Below are 21,702 nucleotides of genomic sequence, written 5' to 3' on the forward strand. Positions count from 1 at the left end.
AAACAATAGTCATGCTAATCACATTAGCTCAGTTGTCCCATGGCGGGGGCACCAATCCCATAGAGGTTAATGCATACTTTAAAATATTATATGAGCTAAACATGCAAATTAAAAAATGTATAAAAAAAGCTTTAAAAGTTGAAATGTGTAACTTTTTAGGCGACCCGACCAATTCACATAGAAATGTGAGCTAAAGATCAGTCACAAAGGCAAATATAAGAAGCGATAGATATGGTCTATGTGCTCTATGTCTATGCTTCCCGTTCAAACATCTGGAAATACAACATTGCTGGTGATTGAAAAGTTATTTCACAGAGGTTTAGATGGTTCAATGATTCTCTAAACTGCTTGTTTTGTCATAAACTGAAATTGGTGCGGCTGGCTTCTGGGTTAAGCGAGCAGTGTGTCAAGAAGCACTTGGAAGGGACGTGTTTCAGAGGATGCATGGCTCTCGACGTTCGCCTCTCCCAATGAGTTGTTATTTATGATGCAAAGTGGTTTGTATATCAGTCATTAGGCTGATGCCTGCACTGTCGAATAAGCCCGTAGCTGATAACAGAGGCTGGGCTCTTAGGCTGCACTGCCATCTACTGGCTTCCTAAGATTTTACAGGTGAAGTTGTAGATATTGAGTATGAAGATGGCTAGTGCAGATGTAAACTCAGCAAAAAAAAGAAAGGTCCCTTTTTCAGGACCCTGTCTTTCAAAGATAATTAGTAAAAATAACTTCACAGATCTTCATTGTAAAGGGTTTAAACACTGTTTCCCATGCTTGTTCAATGAACCATAAACAAGTAATGAACATGCACCTGTGGAACAGTCGACACTAACAGTCTGTTAGACGGTAGGCAATTAAGGTCACAGTTATGAAAACATAGGACACTAAAGAGGCCTTTCTACTGACTCTGAAAAACACCAAAAAGAAAGATGCCCAGGGTCCCTGCTCATCTGTGTGAACGTGCCGTAGGCATGCTGCAAGGAGACATACAGATGTAGCCAGGGCAATAAATTGCAATGCCCGTACTGTGAGACGCCTGAGACAGCGCTACAGGGAGACAGGCTGGACAGCTGATCGTCCTCGCAGTGGCAGACCACGTGTAACAACACCTGCACAGGATCGGTACATCCGAACATCACACCTGCGGGACAGGTACAGGATGGCAACAACAACTGCCCGATTTACACCAGGAACGCATAATCCTTCCAGCAGTGGTCAGACAGTCCAGCCTTTTGAGGACAGAGGGCTTGTAGGCCTGTTCTCACCAGACATCACCGGCAACAACGTGAGAATTTGTAAGATTCTTGTTTGCATAAAATAGACAGAGACCAGTCTTTTCAATAATAGGTAACATCATTTTTTCTCGGAGCGCGTTGCCACTTCACCACGAGCAACAGTTTATATACAAAACATGACGTCCTTTCATTAATTAACAGAAACCCCTCTCGACAGGGACAAAGTGAGGTGAAAAGTTCATTCTAACTTGTCTTGTCTGTGTCACACAATCACATCGTATGAACTCATATTGTTAATCAGATATAATAAAACAGAGTATAAGTTTACAGTTCCATTTAAAATGATTTGTTCAGTCATTTAATCATAATTTTACCAACACCTATGGGCACAAACCCACCGTCACTGGACCAGACAGGACTGACAAAAAGTGCTCTTCACTGATGAGTCGCGGTTGTGTCTCACCAGGGTTGATGGTCGGATTTGCGTTTATCGTCGAAGGAATAAGCATTACACAGAGGCCTGTACTCTGGAGCTGGATCGATTTGGAGGTGGAGGGTCCGTCATGGTCTGAGGCGGTGTGTCACAGCATCATCGGACTGAGCTTGTTGTCATTGCAGGCAATCTCAACGCTGTGCGTTACAGGGAAGACATCCTCCTCCCTCATGTGGTACACTTCCTGCAGGCTCATCCTGAAATGACCCTCCAGCATGACAATGCCACTAGCCATACTTCTCGTTCTGTGCGTGATTTCCTGCAAGACAGGAATGTCAGTGTTCTGCCATGGCCAGCGAAGAGCCCGGATCTCAATCCAAATTGAGCATGTTTGGGACCTGTTGGATTGGAGGGTGAGGGCTAAGGCCATTCGCCCCAGAAATGTCTGGGGAACTTGCAGGTGCCTTGGTGGAAGAGTGGGGTAACATCTCACAGCAAGAACTGGCAAATCTGGTGCAGTCCATGAGGAGGTGATGCACTGCAGTACTTAATGCAGCTGGTGGCCACACCAGATACTGACTGTTAATTCTGATTTTGACCCCCCCTCCCCTTTGTCAGGGACACATTATTCCATTTCTGTTACTCACATGTCTGTGGAACTTGTTCAGATTATGTCTCAGTTGTTGAATCTTGTAATGTTCATACAAATATTTACACATGTTAAGTTTGCTGAACATAAACACAGTTGACAGTGAGAGGACGTTTATTTTTTTGACGAGTTTACATGACAGGAGGATGGTGGCACCTTAATTGGTGTGGACAGGCTCCTGGTAACGGCTGGAGAGGAATGAGTGGAATGGTATCAAATACAAAACACATCGTTTCCATGTGATTGATGCCATTCCGTTCGCTCCGTTCCAGACATTATTATGAGCCGTCATCCCCTCAGCAGCCTCCACTGCTGTACATTAGTATTATTGCTGTCATTTTATCTGGCTGTGGAAAACCATCTCCCATGAACTGCCAGCTTCATTCATATGTTTTGTTTGTTTTTTAAAAGCAAAAGATTCTGTATGAAAAGCACTATATAAAATACATCTATTATGTAAGGGATCAAGGGGATTGGATGCATGTTTTAAAAAACGCTCCTCAAAATTAGACTGGGGCTGAATGTAGAGAAAGTTTCTATAAACTCAGTGGAAAACAAAAAATAGCAGCACAGCAAGATGTTTTATGTAAAATATTGTCAATAAAATTAGGTTACTGTTATTCCCGTCCATATTGCAGAATGCATATGGCTGTTTTGGCTGCCAGTCTACCTCTGAAAATAACATAAGGTCCTTGGACCTTAAGGAGTAATGGTAACATTAGGCTCCTTAAGAGTACATCTTGGGCTAGCTATCACTAATCCTCCCAGTGATTCCCAATACTATTAGCCTGGTCACCCAGATCTGTAGAGTTTTACACTATATTAGTTCATTCCTGACTCTAAATCAAGATGGCGTTTCTTTTGGAATTACACACACACACTCTCACAGAGAGAGAGAGAGAAAAGTATGGACACACCTTCAAATTAGTGGATTTGGCTATTTCAGCGACACCAGTTGCTGACAGGTTTATACAATCGAGCACACAGCCATGCAATCTCCATAGACAAACAATGACAGTAGAATGGCCTTACTGAAGAGCTTAGTGACATTCAATGTAGCACCGTCATAGGATCAGTTCAAGTCAGTTCGTCAAATTTATACTCTGCTAGAGCTGCCCCAGTGAACTGTAAGTACTGTTATTGTAAAGTGGAAATGTCAGGAGCAACAATGACCCAGCCACAAAGTGGTAAGCCACACAAGCTCACAGAACGGGACCACAAAGTGCTGAAGCACATAAAAATCGTCTGTCCTCTGTTGCAACACCCACTACCAAGTTCCAAACTGCCTCTGGAAGCAATGTCAGCACAATAACTGTTCATCAGGAGCTTCATGAAATGGGTTTCCATGGCCGAGCAGCTTCAAACAAAGATAAGATCGCCATGTGCAATGCCAAGCGTTGGCTAGAGTGGTGTAAAGCTCGCCTCTATTGGACTCTGGAGCAGTGGGAACACGTTCTCTGGAGTGACTAATCACGCTTCACCATCTGGCAGTCCGACAGACAAATCTGGGTTTGGTGGATGCCAGGAGAACGCTACCTGGCCAAATGCATAGTGCTAACTGTAAAGTTTGGTGGATGAGAAATAATGGTCTGGGGCTGTTTTTCATGGTTTAGGCTCCTTAGTTCCAGTGAAGGGAAATCTTAATGCTACATCATACAATAACATTCTCGACAATTCTGTGCTACCAACTTTGTAGCAGTTTGGGGAAGGCCTTTCCCTGTTTCAGTATGACAATGCCCCTGTCTACAAAGCGAGGTCCATACGGAGATCGTTTGTCGAGATTGGTATGGAAGAACTTGACTGGCCTGCACAGAGCCCTGACTTCAACCCCATCGAACACCTTTGGGATAAATTGTAACACAGACTGCGAGCCGAGCGTAATCGCCCAACGTCAGTGCCCGACCTCACTAATGCTCTCCTGGCTGAATGGAAGCAAGTCCCAGCAGCAATGTTCCAACATCTAGTAGAAAGCCTTCCCAGAAGAGTGGAGGCTGTTATCGCTGCAAAGAGGGGGACCAACTCCATATTAATGCCCATGATTTTGAAATGAAATGTTCGACAAGAAGGTGTCCACATATACTACTTGACCAAAAGTATCTTTATAACACAACAATCACTTTGATTGTGATTTAGAATAAAGGTAGACCTACATATTGTTAAGTGACTTTGGATAATTGAAAAGTGCTATAAGTCCCATGTATCATTATTATTACATAATAAAGTGATTGTTGTGTCGTAAATCAAATCAAAATAGATTTAGACAGTACATTATAGACATGGAACCCAACAATGTTCTTTACAGGAAAAAAAATGTTTAAAAAATAATGAACATAAATGCTGAAACACTTACTACAAAAATAAACGAGAAACTTTTTTTTTTCTTTCTAAGACTGACAAGCTGAATAACTAAAAAGCACTGTAAGGAAAAACAAACCTAAAAATATGTATTTTAAGATCTCTTAAATATGTCCACAGTTTCATCCCCCCTCAGGATCTCTGGCAGGCTATTCCAAAGGCTGGGGGCATAGTAACTAAAGACTGCCTCTCCATGCTTCTTGGTCCTAGGCTTTGGGATAGTTAAAAGGCAGTTCCGGAGAACATGAGGGACATACTGGGGACACAACTTAAAAGCATGTTTGACATGCATTGTGGTACACAATTGTAGATTCATTTAGAAACCAATAGAAGAATCTTAAAATTAATTCTAAAACTCACAGGCAGCCTGGTCTTGGTCAGTACCCGTGCTGCAGCATTCTGTATGTTTTGCAGTTGACCAATGGCTTTATTGGGTAGACCAGACATGAGAGCATTACATTAGTCAAGCCTGCTTGTAATAAAAGCATGGGTCTCTTTGCATCAGCCTGAGAGAGAAACGGCCGCACCGTGGCAATGTTCCTCGGGTGGTAAAAAGCTATTTTGGTGACATTCCTAATGTGCGATTCAAAATTGAGTTCAGAATAAATAATTACACCTAGGTTTTTTATCTGATGTTTTATCTTTATTGCCCGTGAATTAAAATGAGCGGCTAGAGTCTCTCTCTGTGCTTTGGCTCCAATAATAAGTACCTTGGTCTTGTCTTGATTTAGCTGGAAGAAGTTGTGAGCCATCCAAGTATTTAAATCACTAACACAGTCTAATAATTTATCCGTGGAGCTAAAATGGAACCTTGTGGAACGCCACTCTCGACCAGTTAAATAGGTCCTAAACCAATTTAAAACTGGACCGGAGATGACAACCCACTTTCTAGCCTGTCCAGAAGGACATCATGGTCAACAGTGTTGAATGCAGCACTTAAATCTAAGATTAAAAGGACAGAGAGCAGTTTGGCATGTGTTGGCTCTAAGATCATTTACCACATTAACTAAGGCTGTCTCTGTGCTGTGGTGGGCATGAAAAACAGATAGGAATATTTCAGAAATATAGTTGGCACTTAAAAAATAATTTAGCTGTTTGAAAACCAATTTATCCAGAATTTGTCTTAAGAATGGAAGGCTGGAGATTGGCCAAAAATTGCTAAAAGCTAAAGAATCTAGATTACTTTTCATCAGAAGGGGTTTCAACATAGCAGTTTTTAGTGCAGTGGGGAAGGTTCCTGTGGACAGGGAGTGAGTAACAATTTTTCAGATATGCAATTTAAACTTTTTTAAAGAAGGTGGTGGGATTGAGAAGGTAGGTAGGTAGAAGGCTTAAATTGTGATATCACTTTCCTGAGCATGTCTGTGTAAACCAGGGAAAATAAATCCATAGTGCCTTTGCGTGGTAGGCTAGAGCACATATTAAACTTCTCATCCGGTCTTGCTTGACTGATACCTAGCCAAATGTTGGTTCTCTCTAAAATATGCTGCCAACCCATCACATTTAGATGTGGAGGAAAGTTCCCATAGGCTTGCAGGGGTAGGATTTATCAAGCCATCAATGGTCGAGAAGAGCACACTCAAATTATTCAGATTGATAGTGATTATGTTAGAAAAATGAGCCAGTCTGTCATTTCTAATTGCCTTGTTATATATGCCAAGTTTCTCTCAGAATATCATAATGGCCCTACCAACTTCGACTCTCTGCTTCTGCTAGCTTTCTGAAATGTATCTTTAATTGACTAGTTTCCTCACTCATCCAAGGGGCTCTCCGTTTGGTTGTGGCCTTTTCAACTTTACTGGAGCTATGGCATTAATGGTTGCGCTTAATTTGTTATTAGTCATCAACTAAATCCTCACAAGAGGAAGGCAGACTAGGTGGTGGAGTATTGTTCATACACAATCAAATCTGTAGCAGCTTCAGAGGTAAGATAGCGTTTCTTAATAACGCGTTGGGCAACAAAATAGTAAAAATGCACAGATCAGAAAGTAACAACAATTCAGGAGGATATGTCAATAGAAAGTGCGTTGGTAACCAGGTCAAGAGTATGGCTGCGGTTATCAAAACACTGAACAAACACAGGCTAGTTAAATAGAATAGATGTCGAATACAACATTTTGGCTTTCAAGGATTGTAGGCTCTGATGTCAATGCTTTTGTAAGAGACTAGCGTTATTCCTTATCTTGCACAAAATCATGCAAGTTAAGTTACGAAGTACGCAAATTTTTATGATTTTATCAACACGCAAACTGAAGGCAATGTTCGATAAACATGTAAAATTACCTGTCTTTCCAGAGGGCGGAACTTTAGAAAGCTGATGGGGTGGAAGGCGCGCGTTGAAGATGTTGCGCAACAAGCGATGTTCGACATCAACATGCAGACTGTGACGCGTGCAACATAGTGACAACTTCTACTTGGCCAGCTCCGAAGAAAGTTTGAATTGCACCTGTTTAGACTTCTGTGTTGCTGTATTTCTCCGCTGGCATCTGTCGCATGCAGCACCATTTACCGCGAAGGAAGTACGTCACTTCCAGCTTTCAGTGCGGGAAAATCATTCTCTGTGCATATGCGATTTGAAATGGTTTGCCCTCTCCCGCCAAAATTCTGAAATTTAGACACGGCATAGACTTTTCGATGTTTTATTTATTATACAGTGGGCCTACTTGCATTTGAGTACAAAAACATGGTATATTTTGAATAAGGCCTAGGCATTTATAAATGTGTTCGTGTAACTGTCCAATGAAAATCTCACTTTTAAAAGTTACTATCCTGCTATTTTAGCATGTCAATCTTGTTGGGGCAAACTCAAATTTTTTATATACATGCCAGCAAAGCCACAACACTAAACAATACATTCATTGCACTATAAAGGTGACAAACGGTGCCCATAAACTGTTAGGGCCTACATAAAGCTGTCCCAACAGCAGGGCTTTCTTTTCAGCACCATGGAGTGAATCCTTAACACGGTCACACCTGGCTATCAGCGGCGCCGTGGCTGGCAGCAAAAACAGTTAATTCAGCCTCATTTATTGCCTTTTTAAACAAATGTGTTTTTTTTACTTACAATTGAAATGTACAAACTATGGCATAAGAGAATGATGAGACTAAGAGGCTATCCGTAATTTCGATTAAGACATTAATGAGTGAGGAAAAACAGACGTAGTCAATATAACTATTTGTTCCGCACTTTTGAAATGTACAGTGTTGTCCTTGTACACAATGTCAGAACTGTAGGATAAATGAAGGGGGCATATAAGCAGACAATGAAAGCTCTTAAAATATTCAATGACTACATTTGTCTAAAACAGGCTATAGGCTGTGCACCACCAGGTCAGAACAGTAGGCTAAACTATAAGGGGGAAAAGGACCAAATTATTAGGGTGAGGCACATGGGCTACTAACAGTTTACTACACAACATACTCTTAGTATTACTGTCTTGATTGAAAAGGATTTGCCAGTAGATTGCCGACTTGATTCATGGTGATGACTGTTTGTCCAGCTTGCTAGCTAAGATTTTGAAAGTAGCTACGGCAGGTATAATGTTATTTGATGTCATTTTATCTATGGCCAATGAACTTGAGCCTTCTTGGATGGGCACTTTTAATGTAAATCTATGACAGCACACAAGGGGCTTGAATTTTCGAGTTCTCCCTGTAGATTTTACGGTGACCATGAGTTTCACCATGAGTGACAAAACACTGAACCAATCACGGCGCAACTAGAGAACATTACCAACCCCTACACTTGTTATTTTCCACTGGCTGTCCCAACACCACAGAAAGCAGCACACCATATGTGAATTGATTGCCCCCCCATCTATCGTCAGAGTTCATACTGCTAGGTGACCTAAATTGGGATATACTTAACACCCCGGCCGCCCTACAATCTAAACTAGATGCCCTCAATCTCACACAAACTATCAAAGAACCTACCAGGTACAATCTCAAATCCGTAAACATGTGCACCATCTTAGATATCATCCTGACCAACTTGCCCTCTAAATACACCTCTGCTGTTTTCAACCAGGATGTCAGCGATCACTCTCTCATTGCCTGCGTCCGTTACGACCACCCCTCATCACTGTCAAATGCTCCCTAAAACACTTTTGCGAGCAGGCCTTTGTAATCGACCTGGCCCGGGTATCCTGGAAGGATATTGACCTCATCCCGTCAGTAGAGGATGCCTGGATGTTCTTTAGAAGTACTTTCCTCACCATCTTAAATAGGCATGCCCCTTTCAAAAAAATGTAGAACTAGGAACAGATTGGTTCACTCCAGACTTGACTGCCCTTGACCAGCACAAAAACACCCTGTGGCGTACTGCACTAGCATCGAATAGTTCCCGCAATATGCAACTTTTCAGGGAAGTCAGGAACCAATTCACACAGTCAGTTAGGAAAGCAAAGGCTAGCTTTTTCAAACAGAAATTTGCAACCTGCAGCACTAATTCCAAAAAGTTTTGGGACACTGTAAAGTCCATGGGACACTGTAAAGAATAAGAGTTTCTCCTCCCAGCTGCCCACTGGACTGAGACTAGGAAACACTGTTACCATTGATAAATCCACGATAATTGAGAATTTCAATAAGTATTTCTCTACGGCTGGCCATGCTTTCCACCTGGCAACCCCAACCCCGGCCAACAGCTCGGCACCCCCCGCTTCTTCTTCATCCAAATCCAGACAGCTGATGTTCTGAAAGAGCTGCAAAATCTGGATCCCTACAAATCAGCTGGGCTAGACAATCTGGACCCTCTCTTCCTAAAATTACCCTCACTAACTTTAAGCGTCAGCTGTCAGAGCAGCTTAGCGATCGTTGCAGCGGTACGCAGCCCATTGTCACGATCGCCGTCATCGTGGAAATGACCGGACCAAGTTGCAACATGGTGAGCGTACATTTTTCTTTATTATAAATGTCGCCAACAAAACAAGAAACAACAAAAACGAACGTGAAGCTTCCTAGGGCTATACGGGCCACTAACAAATACAACTACCCACAAAATACAAAAGGGAAAAAGGCTGCCTAAGAATGATTCCCAATCAGAGACAACGATAGACAGCTGTCTCTGATTGAGAACCATACCCGGCCAAAACATAGAAACACAGAACATAGTGTTTCCCACCCGAGTCACACCATGACCAACCAAACATAGAGAATAAAAAGATTTCTACAGTCAGGGCGTGACAGTACCCCCCCAACCCCCCACCCCAAAGGTGCGGACTCTGGCCGCAAACCTGACACTATAGGGGAGGGTCCGGGTGGGCATCTGCCTCGGTGGCGGCTCCGGTGCGGGATGCAGACTCCACTCCACCTCTGGCTCCCCCCACTTTGGTGGCGCCCCTGGTGCGGGGACCCTCGTCGCAGGCCCAGGATTGGGGAACCTGCGGATCGACGCTGGAGGCTTCGTGCCATTGATCCTCACTGCAGGCTCCGTGCCATGGATCATCACTGGAGGCTCTGTGCCATGGATCATCACTGGAGGCTTCGTGCCATGGATCATCACTGGAGGCTTCTGGCCATGGATCATCACTGGAGGCTTCCTACGTGGAGCCGGAACAGGTCTCACCGGCCTGAGGAGACGTACTGGCAGCCTAGTGTGTGGAGCTGCCACGGGGCTTACCAGGCTGGGGAGACATACTGGAGGCCTGGTACGTGGAGCCGGAACAGGTCTCACCGGCCTGAGGAGACGTACTGGCAGCCTAGTGCGTGGAGCTGCCACTGGGCTTACCAGGCTGGGGAGACATACTGGAGGCCTGGTACGTGGAACCGGAACAGGTCTCACCGGATTGGGGAGATGCACTGGAAGCCTGGTGCGTGGAGCAGGCAGCAGATACACTGGGTCGTGGAGGTGCACTGGAGGTCTCAAGCATAGAGCTGGCACAACCCGTCCTGGCTGGATGGTTACTTTCGCCCAGCAAATGTTGGGCACTAGCACAGGACGCACTGGGCTGTGCAGATGCACCGGAGACGCACTGGAGTCCAGGAGCACTGAGCCGGCACCATCCGTCCTGGCTGGATGCCCACTCTAGCCCGTCCAATGTGGGGAGCTGAACTGTAGCGCACCGGGCTGTGAACACGCACTGGAGACACCGTGCAGTTGTTCTACACTGGGCTCCCTGCTGAAACTCCTCACTCAAGAAACCGAAAAAGAGACCATGTTTGAATGTGGCTTAATTTTTTTTTTTTACAATGTTTGCAAACTGATATGTGACACGTATTAATGCCAAAATAACATGCAAAACATACATCAAAAAAGAATACAACATTTTATATATTTTTGGGGGGAGCTCTGCCTGAATGACGGGTCGCCACTGGTTAACTCATTGCCATATAATGTTGTATATTCATGTTTTTGGCCAAAGCATAAATTGGAGAAAAAACACTTCAAAACCTCACCTCAAACAGATGTTTAAAAAATTCTAGCTATTTCATCATGGAGGATGTCATCTTGAGGAGGATGAGCTGGCCAATCAACAGTCTACTTCTATGAATATTGTTAATAACCAGTAAACACCCATTCTTTTGTTGTGGTAAGTCCACACCATTCCAACACAGAAAATCTGCTTTTCAACATACTTAATTACCATTTGTTGGAAGGAAAACTATTACACTCATATTGTAATTAATTATAGGTAATATTTAATAGAAATCAGGAAACAATGGACAGGGTAAATGACATAAAAATGGAATAGTAGCATATACTAACCAATTGCATAAGTAGGCTAGCCTATTCATAACTGGCTGTTCATGACTGCACATATAGAGAATGCAATAATACATTGACCAACGTTTGACTCGGTAATGCACATTTTATTAGAGTATGGTCTACTGGTTGCAGGAGCACATTTGGAAAATGGTAGAATGGCTTGTATTGAAAGAATTATTGTGCCTTGACATAGGCACTTATAAAACCCTACACATTGGCCAAGCAGGTGTCCAGATGGGCAGTGCATGTTGGGAAGGGCCATATTTACAGAATGCTTAATTTAGACTTCATGACATGGCGTATAAACAAATTATATAAATGGTTTATTTAAATGAGGCACGACATTGCAATGAGTCACTGCTGTTGTGCTGTTGAAATCAGACCGTGAGTTAAACTTTCTTTCTTCTTCTGAAACATGTTCTTTACCTTAACTTTTCAACTTGTAGGAAAACATCAGACTTTACAACACAAGTCCATGGTTTTATATTTTACACATGCATGCCCTGAGTATCAGATGTGTCCATTTATGTTCCTGTTGTGCAGATTACACAGTGCAGTCAGCTAAAGAAAGGTTATGTGCCTAATTGTGAAGCAAACTGGCCTGGTTAAATGCCCAGTCCAAAACAGTGTATGTGTGTGTGTGTGCAGAGTCTTATTCATAAATCTATGCATGTGTGCGTGTGTTTGATGCCTCCAACTACAGGTGTCTGTTGTTGCTGCTAAGCAGTTTGGGGTAGGCTGTCCCAATGGAGCGCCCGTGCCTGACCACCACCACCTCCAGCTGACATTCGTCAATGTTGACCACCACTGTGGTGCTCCGATGTGTGTTGATGAGGAAGATGATGGTGTACAGGGCCATCTCAAACTCCGGACTGGCCCCCACGAAGGCACTGCCCACCGGCTTCACCAAACCGTGCCAGCTGAACTGGAGGTTCAGGACGTGGTCGTCTTGGTCAGGCTGTGTGTGTGTGAGTAAGTGAGAAAGAGTGAGGGACATCTTTGTTAGACAAAAGTCAATTCATAAAATTGGGTTGTGTGGGTTGGGAACAAGCATATTTTAACATGTTTAAAGCTGCAGTGAGAGTGAAGTTTTTGATATCCTGTCAAAGTAAAGGAAATGTTGATCAATGTTACGTTTGAAAAGGGCTGTTAGGACGCTTACTATGTCATGATCCCTGGCTTTGTATCCCTTGTAGTCCAAATTCCTGCTCTTCTCCTGCAGGTAGAACTGGACCCAGTTATGGAAACCAGCAATCTCATTTCCGAATTTTGTCTCTCCAACAAACACATGCTCAAATCCACACGAGTCCTTACTGTCAAATGAACAACAGACTGGGATAAGACACATTTCACACAACGTAACAACCAAAAATGTGGTGGCAATTAACAAAAATCCCAAACCGAAAAACAATATTTAACAATGTTATTTTTTAAATTTATTTACCCCACAACATTAAATCACAGTGCAATTATCACAAAACATATTATTAACTGTGTAATAGCCTGACTATTCGATAAGCTATAAAGGCCTGGGGAAAGTTGTGTAGTATAAATAAAACCCTCCTCTCTCCCTCGCATTGGATCGCCTGGAGGTGAATTCATTATGCCGATTCTGTTGCAAAACGTTTCTAACATGGAACGGGAATGGACCTACCTGAAGTTGTCCAATAGAAACTCTCATTTTAGTTGCAAAATGTTGCATTTTGCAACTATTTGGACTAACATGCGAGTGTGTGTTCTGTCATCAGTCTGTTGCGTGTAGAATATCCTAGCCTATTCATTGATGATAGGCCCTGCTAGAGGGAAAACACCCTATTCATTAGCAGCGTTGGGGAAGCTACTCTGAAAATCTAGTTTACAAAGCTACTAATTACTTCAAACTGGAAGAAGTTAAGCTACACCAAAGCTACCCTTAAAAAACATAGTTTACTTAACCGGACACAGACATCTTGCTTCCAGACAAGCTAAACACCTTCTTCAGTGCCACCAACACCACGCTACCAAGGACTGTGGGCTCTCCTTCTCCATGGCCAAAGTGAGTAAGACATTTAAGTGTGTTAACCCTTGCAAGGCTGCTGGCCCAGACAACATCCCTAGCCGCGTCCTCAGAGCATGCACAGACCAGCTGGCTGGAGTGTTTATGGACATATTCAATCTCTCCCTATCCCAGTCTGCTGTCCCCACATGCTTCAAGATGCCCACCATTGTTCCTGTACCCAAGAAATCAAAGGTAACTGAACTACATGACTATCGCCCTGTAGCACTCACTTCTGTCATCATGAAGTGCTTTCAGAGAATAGTCAAGGATCATAATAATAATAATAATAATAATAATAATAATAATAATAATAATAATAATAATAATAATAATAATAATAATAATAATAATAATAATAATAATAATAAATAATAATAATAATAATAATAATAATAATAATAATAATAATAAGCCATTTAGCACATCACCTCCACCTTACCTGACACCCTAGACACACTTCAATTTATTTACCGCCCAATATATCCACAGACAATGCAATCGCCATCGCACTGCACACTGCCCTATCCCATCTGGACAAGAGGAATATCTATGTAAGAATGATGTTCATTGACTATAGCTCAGCATTCAACACTATAGTACCCTCCAAGCTCATCATTTAGCCCGGGGCCCTGGGTCTGTACCCCGCCCTGTGCAACTAGGTCCTGGACTTCCTGATGGGCCGCCCCCAGGCGTTGAAGGTAGGAGACAACACCTCCACTTCGCTGATTTTCAACACAGGGGACCCACAAGGGTGCGTGCTCAGCACCCTCCTGTACTCCCGATCCCTGTACTCCCAATCATCAAGTTTGCTAACGACACAACAGTAGTAGGCCTGATTACCGACAATGATGAGACAGCCTACAGGGAGAAGGTGAGGGCCCGAAAAATAAGCTCTCACTCAACATCGACAAAACAAAGGAGCTGATTCATGGACTTCAGGAAACAGCACAGGGAGCACCCCACTATCCACATTGACCGGAGCGCAGTGGAGAAGGTGAAAAGCTTCAAGTTCCTTTGCGTACACATCACTGACAAACTGAAATGGTCCACCCACACAGACAGTGTTGTGAAGGACTCAAACTCAGTATGCTGAAGAAATTTGGCTTGGCACCTAAAATCCTCACAAACTTTTACAGATGCACAATCGAGAGCATTCTGTCAGGCTGTATCACTGCCTGGTATGGTAACTGCACTGCCCACAACCGCAGGGCTCTCCAGAGGGTGGTGAGGTCTGCCCATCGCATCACCGGACCAAACTACCTACCTTCCAGGACACCTACAGCACCCAATGTCACAGGAAGGCTAAAAATCATCAGGGACAACAACAACCCAAGCCACTGCCTGTTCACCCAGCTATCATCCAGAAGGCGAGCATCAGTACATGTGCATCAAAGCTGGGGTAACCGATGTGAAATGGCTAGCTAGTTAGCTGTGGTGCGCGCTAATAACGTTTCAATCGGTGCCGTCACTCGCTCTGAGACCTTGAAGTAGTGGTTCCCCTTGCACTGCAAGGGCCGCAGCTTTTGTGGCGCGATGGGTAATGATGCTTCATGGGTGACTGTTGCCGGTGTGTGCACAGGGTCCCTGGGTCGAGCCTGGGTCGGGGCGAGGGGACGGACGAAAGTTAAACTGTTATATTGATGCTGTTGACCCGGATCACTGGTTGCTGCGGAAAAGGAGGAGGTCAAAAGGGGTTTGAGTGTAAACCGATGTGAAATGACTAGCTAGGTAGCGGTGGTGCGCGCTAATAGCGTTTCAATCGGTGATGTCACTCGCTCTGAGACCTTTGTGGAGCGATGGCTAACGATGCTTTGTGGGTGTCAGTTGTCTATGTTGTGCAGAGGGTCCCTGGTTCCAGGGCCCGGGTAGCGGCGAGGGGATGGACTAAAGTTACACTGGAACCAAGAGACTGAAAAACAGTTTCTATCTCAAGGCCATCAGACTGTTAAATAGCCATCAGTAGCACCTTAGAGGCTGATGCCCTCTATACATATACTTGAAATCACTGGCCACTTTAATAATGTTTAAATAATGTTTATTTTGCATTCCTCATCTCATATGTATATACTGTATTCTATACTACTGTATCTTAGTCCATGCCGCTCCGACATTGCTCGTCCAAATAGTTATATATTCTTAATTCCTTTACTTTACTCTGGATTTGTGTGTATTGTTGTGAAATTGTCAGATATTACTTGTTCGATATTACTGCACTGTTCGAGCTAGAAACACAAGCATTTCCCCACACCCGCAATAGCATCTGCAAAACAGGTATATGTGACCAATAAAATTTGATTTGATTTGATTTAAAGTTACTCTGAAAAAAGTTGTTCACTTAATCCAAACTACTTTGTGGTAAAATATCATATCTGAAATCTAAAATGTCTTAGACTACAAATTACAAGAACAGATCACTCTGAAGTCAGATGTTAACAGGATGTGTAAGTTAGCCTATTAAACACAAAAACTATAGTTCAAGTGAGAATAAGGCAGGTTTCACGACAAAAAATAAAGGACATTTTTGCCTTCAAAAAACGTAGTGTGGAGTTCCAGTTGTTAACTCAACTACTAAATGGCAGAAAAGTAACTACTGAAAACACAACCAAGATTTGAATTGAGTTAATCTACCACCAAGCTACTGCAAAATGTAAAATTGTAAAATAACTTGTAAAATTACAAGTTCAAATACATGTAGTTCACTACTACCCAACACCGTTCCTTACAAAAAACATTGATGTATTTGGAGACTTCCCATTTCAGATCAGTGCAGATGATAGTCTACACTTTCTCCTGGGACACTGTGTTTCAAATAAAGAGTGTTAGCTGAACAAATCATGCGTTCAATACAAGTTTCTGGGATGGACATGATTGCAGCAAAAGTGAGTTTAGTTTGTGTTTGATGAATGTTTGAAACCCTGTAGATTATGTGAATGATTTAATTGTTATCTTTATGCGTGTGTGAAATGTCAGAACTCGTCTTCTCTTCTTTGACAAATTAATTCCTTTTTGACATTATTTGCCATGAGCACTTGTTCACTGTGTACCATGTCATATTTAGTTATCCTTTGTGCATCCCTTCGATAGTATGTTGTTTATTGCAGAACTAGCATACGTTGTACAATTGCAGCATGTTTTCTGTTGCAAAATGTTTCACTATGGTGTGCACTAATGAATACTCCCCAATTCGTACCTTCCACTTCTGTAGTAGAGGTCGAACCAGATGGTGTACAGCTGACGCTTGAACGTCCTCAGATCTGATTGGGAGTGGCCCTTGCTAACCAGATACCTGTGGGCATGCTGTGGGAAAAACATACATAAATAAATTCACTAGGCGACACACACCAAACTCCTCTCTGTCCATATTGTCAATGTGAGATGTCACAATGACTAATAGTCTTATGCATAAGAGGGCAAATCTTGCCTGTTATAATTTTCTTAGAAATGTTCATCTCAAAATGCTAAGTTATGTTCAAAATGTGTTTAATACGTGTCCCCACAGGCTGTAAGGTCTTTATTTGAGAAAGAGGCCCCAGCCAAGACAGTGTGCCAAGACTCTCCAGATGTTTTAGATGTACTGCATTGTTCCCTGTGTTTTTCTCCTAACATCGTGGCCATGGTCATCCAAGAACAGAGTGTGACAGGAAGAGCCAATACTCCCTCTAGAGTTTGGTTTCACAGAGTAGCTACTGACCTTATGTAGAGCATGGGAGTCCACTCACAAACACAAGCACTTATGCATATAGCTTAGGGCAGGGAATTGCCAGGGATCTCACAATACTTTGGTGCCAATATGATTTGTATTGCGAATCTGTATCACAATTCTTTATGTATCACAATTCTATATGTATTGCAATTTGATACTGCAATTTTATTGTGATCCGATGTTCCAAACATATTGCTCACTAACTGTCTGCTGCAGAGGAACAAGTAATACTTACTACATATCTTGCATTACCCATCTCTGACATTGCTCGTCCATATATTTTTATATTCATTTCATTCCTTTACTAGATTTGTGTGTATTGGTATAAGTTGTGTAATTGTTAGATATTACTTGTTAGATATTACTGCACTGTCGGAGGTAGAAGCACAAGCATTTCACTACACCCGCAATAACATCTGCTAAACATGTGTATGTAACCAATAGAATTTGAATTGAAGAGAGAGGAGAGAGAGGAGAGAATTTGAAGAGAGAGACATGAGAAAGCAAGTTTTTGAGAAAAGTGTTCAAAACATGTTTTATTTGTTTTTACAAATCGATATTTGGAAGTCACAGTATCGATATGGAATCGGCGAAAATATACAATACGTCTGAAGCGACCCTCAGCCACGCTCTTAACAACTGAGCCACGCAGGACAACTATACCAATTGTAGGCAATTTAGGTGACATGTTCTGCTGTACCTTCATGACCTCTGTGTTCAGAACGGCATCCAGGAAGAGATTGTTCTCTGTGACCTCTTCTCGGCTGACATACTCTGCCACGCCTGTTGACCTCTCATAGTTGTCCAGGAGCTTCATGAAGCCTGCAGTGGAATGTCGTTGAAGACATCAAATAATATATTTAAAGTCACAGAAAGCCATTAGAAAGTCACAGAAAGCCATTAGAAAGGCATTTGAAAGTCATTTTTAAGTAATTCTAAAGTCACAGAAAGCCATTAGAAAGGCATTTGAAAGTCATTTTTAAGTAATTCTAAAGTCACAGAAAGCCATTAGAAAGGCATTTGAAAGTCATTTTTAAGTCATTCTAAAGTCTCAGAAAAACACTAACACGTGTAATCTATTAGAGACGACTTCAGTTCACTACTAAATTCAGTTCATATATTCAGTTCAAACAATGTGTTTGACAATTTTGATGTAGACACAGATACTTACGGGAGAAGGTAGTAATGGTCTTCAGTTTGTTCTCATTGACATTGGAGAAGAGAGGCGATGAGGCATGGTCCCTGGCATGGTTACTGCCTTGAGAGACATAGCCAGCTTTGCCCTGGAGTGGACGACACATACATACACCAACAACTAAACACTTCCCTCATGTCAAAATAACATAGGCTAGGCCTTCTTCTTATGTGACTTATTTCAGTATAAGGACAGGAGTTTTTCTTGAGCAAGCCTACATCTTAGGGAGGGATATTTTATTAGGGACTGGATTTTTTCCTGAGCAGGCCATTTTAGGAGGGACATTTCGGAGGTTTTCCTGTCCAGGAGGCCTACTTATGAGGGGCAAATTAGGGCCAGGAGTTTTTCCTGTCCAGCTCCTAATTATAGCCTGTAACTAATAATGGAATGTGTGTCAGGTAAGGTGGTCAGGGAAAACTCTAGTCATGGGGGCCCTAGTCATATCCCACCTGCACAGAGATGGTATAGTCAGTCCCAGGCTTCATGCGGTTCACATCCAGCTTCCAGAGCTCATTGAAGAGGTCTGACAACTCTTGGTTTATTGCCTGACTACAACAACAGGAGAGCAAAACATGTTTTATAATAAAGTGTAATAATTATGTTATAAGTATATAATAACCACCTATAGAAATATTGTAATAACCAGATCAGTAATGTCCATGTAAACAATAGTTACTAAGGCTTTTAAATCCATGTTGAACCCATCATGATTCTGAATGAAGCAACAGTGAACTGTGATCTTTACTCTACCCCAGGTTTGTTTTGTTTTCCTTAAAATTGCCTATTGTAAAAGCATGTTGGTGTCTGTGAAAAGCACTATTAAAATACTATGTATTATTTGTACATTTCTAAAAACGCAGACCCTTTAAAGTAGTCTTGAACCAATACTGTTTGTCTATTCATTGGATTTGCTTTTAATTCTTTTGATTTCTGTTATTATTGTATAATACAGAATATCTCGTGAATATTTTAGAAATATCCACATTCATATAATAATAACAGTAAATGCAATGAAATCGGATGGTTTAAACTAAAGGCTACATTAGACTGGAATATGTGCTAGATTATCAGAAACACAGATGAACAGTAGAGTGAGCAAATGTCATCTCCAGTGATTCATATACCTTGCTGCATCCAAAGGGGGGAACACCACTGCCAGCAAAATGACAAGCAATCCACAGCCTAGCAGAGCAGACCTGTAGATTACACAATTTTAAACATCATATTGTGGTAACAGATTTCCATAGAAAGGTTTTAAAACATGGATGCATTCAATTCCTTTAATAAATCGAAAAAGTAAAAAAATAAATAAAATAAAAATAAACTCTAAATTAACTGATTGACTCCATGGTGAATCCATAACCTATTGACAATCACTATTGAAAGATGTTGGTTATGCATGTAGTGCATGTTTTGGACTTTTCTCACTACTCTATGGCAATAACATACATAACAACATTCTTCATAAATTACGCAATGGAGAACAGAACAGAGTGCAAACACAGGCAACATTCTCAACTTGTTCAGACATGGTTCAGTCAGTGATGTTTTTAAATGAATGCAGTGAAAGTTATGCTGTGATTCTAAAAAAACGAAATAGTTTCAGATTAAAAACATTTATGTAAAATAAAACGTAATCTTACCGTAGTGCCATAGTACCTCCAAATGTAGGCTTTTGGTAGTTTACAATGTTTCGAGGTACAGAGGTATGCTGTGTTCAAAGTTTTCTTGAACGATTGCAACAATAACTCTGTCCCTCCACCCGAAACACTGTATATACAGTCGACAAAATACATTGTCACAAACCGCGCGTGCGCATAGAGGAACAAACTGTGTAGCAAATGGCTGTGGTTGTAAGTAGGCTATAGCCAAAGCGCTCTTGCATTTCTGTTGAAAATAGTCACAACAGCAAATTATTTTGGCGGAATGGTCATTTATTTTTATTCAAATAACAGGCCTCTTAAAGATGCCCTATCTAGAAATCGCACCGCCATTTCCTGGTTGCTAAACTTATCATTGTTCACCTAATTTCAGTGTATGTGACAAAACAAGCAAGTAACGTTATAGTGTAGAAAATGACTTTACCATCTAAAGCACTGTGAAATATCTTTACCACAACCAAAAATATATTATGTTCAGCTGTTTGAAGCTGGTGTACCAAACCAAAAGTAAAAGACGCAAAAACAGCGCTCGTAGTGGCCGGGGACTTTAAAACCTCTACAGGATGGGTGTCCCTATACCGGGACAGTTGAGCTAACCTGCATGCGCTAATGTGATTAGCATGACAGCAAGTAACAGCAAACTTTCCAGGACATAGACATTTCTTATATGGGTAGAGAGCTTAAATTCTCGTGAATCTAACTGCACTGTCCAATTTACAGTAGCTACTACAGTGAATAAATACCATACTATTGTATGTGGAGAGTGCTGTGCTCTGATGTGTCATCCTGTGGGCCCCAGAGATCAAATGTTGCATAGTTATGTTTGATAAAATCTATTTTTATATTATTATTATATAAATGTAGGTACTAGGTTCTACAGTTTGAACCCCTGCTGTCTCTGGCTCCACACCCATCCCGCCCGGGCCATCTAGATGTATAAGCTAATGATCCATCATGTATGACATTCCTGGGAGTGTGTAAACTTCAATTTTGTATTACCATATAATTTTTCTATGTTCTCTATAGTTATGTACTTGAAAATGTATCAATTGATCAATTCAGCACATTTGGGCAGACTTGATACAAAATATTGTCCAGTATTGCCATGCTTCACTGGATCAATCTGAAACTTTGCAAACACACTGCTGTTATCTAGTGGCCAAAATATAAATTGTGCCTAAACTGCAATAATACATTATAGCATTTCTCTTGAATTTCAAAGATTATGGAACAAAAAAATAACATTATTATGTATTATCTTTTACCAGATCTAATGTGTTATATTCTGCTACATTAATTTCACATTTCCACAAACTTCAAAGTGTTTCCTCTCAAATGGATATGCATATCCTTGCTTCAGGTCCTGAGCTACAGACAGATACATTTGGGTATGTCATTTTAGGCGAAAATGGAAAAAAGGGTACGATCCTTAAGTGATAGTGCACACAAATTTAAATCCTTTAGACCTCATTTCTAACATCATGTCACATGTGCAACCAAAGGAAAAAAATCTCTAGACCATCTTTACTCCACACACAGAGACGCGTACAACTCTCTCCCTCGCCCTCCATTTGGAAAATCTGACCATAATTAAATACTCCTGATTCCGGCTTACAAGCAAAAACTAAAGCAGAAAGTACGTGACTCGCTGACTACAGAACTGGTCAGATGATGCGGATGCTATGCTACAGGACTGTGCTAGTACAGACTGGAATATGTTTGAGGATTCATCC

The 21,702-nt window shown here is 41.8% G+C and overlaps 2 protein-coding genes across 3 annotated transcripts in view; both read right to left on the reverse strand.

The window, feature by feature from the left end:
* si:dkey-103i16.6 (uncharacterized protein LOC557125 homolog) overlaps window positions 1-7,204 on the reverse strand; it is a 29,057-nt gene extending 21,853 nt beyond the window's left edge. For both annotated transcript variants that reach the window (XM_046348400.1, XM_046348408.1), the window contains exon 1: window positions 6,953-7,204. The gene's annotated coding sequence lies outside the window, so the exon portion shown is untranslated. The remainder of the gene's footprint in view (window positions 1-6,952) is intronic.
* Window positions 7,205-11,282: 4,078 nt separating this feature from the next.
* Window positions 11,283-20,108, reverse strand: endouc (endonuclease, polyU-specific C). The gene is made up of 8 exons (XM_046348418.1): window positions 19,952-20,108; window positions 19,433-19,504; window positions 18,758-18,857; window positions 18,285-18,396; window positions 17,814-17,935; window positions 16,601-16,707; window positions 12,535-12,685; window positions 11,283-12,330 (listed from the first exon to the last, which is right to left on the reverse strand). The coding sequence occupies exons 1-8, from the start codon at window positions 19,960-19,962 to the stop codon at window positions 12,070-12,072; spliced, it is 936 nt and encodes a 311-aa protein (XP_046204374.1). The 5' UTR covers window positions 19,963-20,108; the 3' UTR covers window positions 11,283-12,069.
* Between the last annotated feature and the right edge of the window lie 1,594 nt (window positions 20,109-21,702).

The sequence above is a fragment of the Oncorhynchus gorbuscha genome, linkage group LG01, assembly GCF_021184085.1.
Source record: "Oncorhynchus gorbuscha isolate QuinsamMale2020 ecotype Even-year linkage group LG01, OgorEven_v1.0, whole genome shotgun sequence".
Classification (NCBI taxonomy): Eukaryota; Metazoa; Chordata; class Actinopteri; order Salmoniformes; family Salmonidae; genus Oncorhynchus; species Oncorhynchus gorbuscha.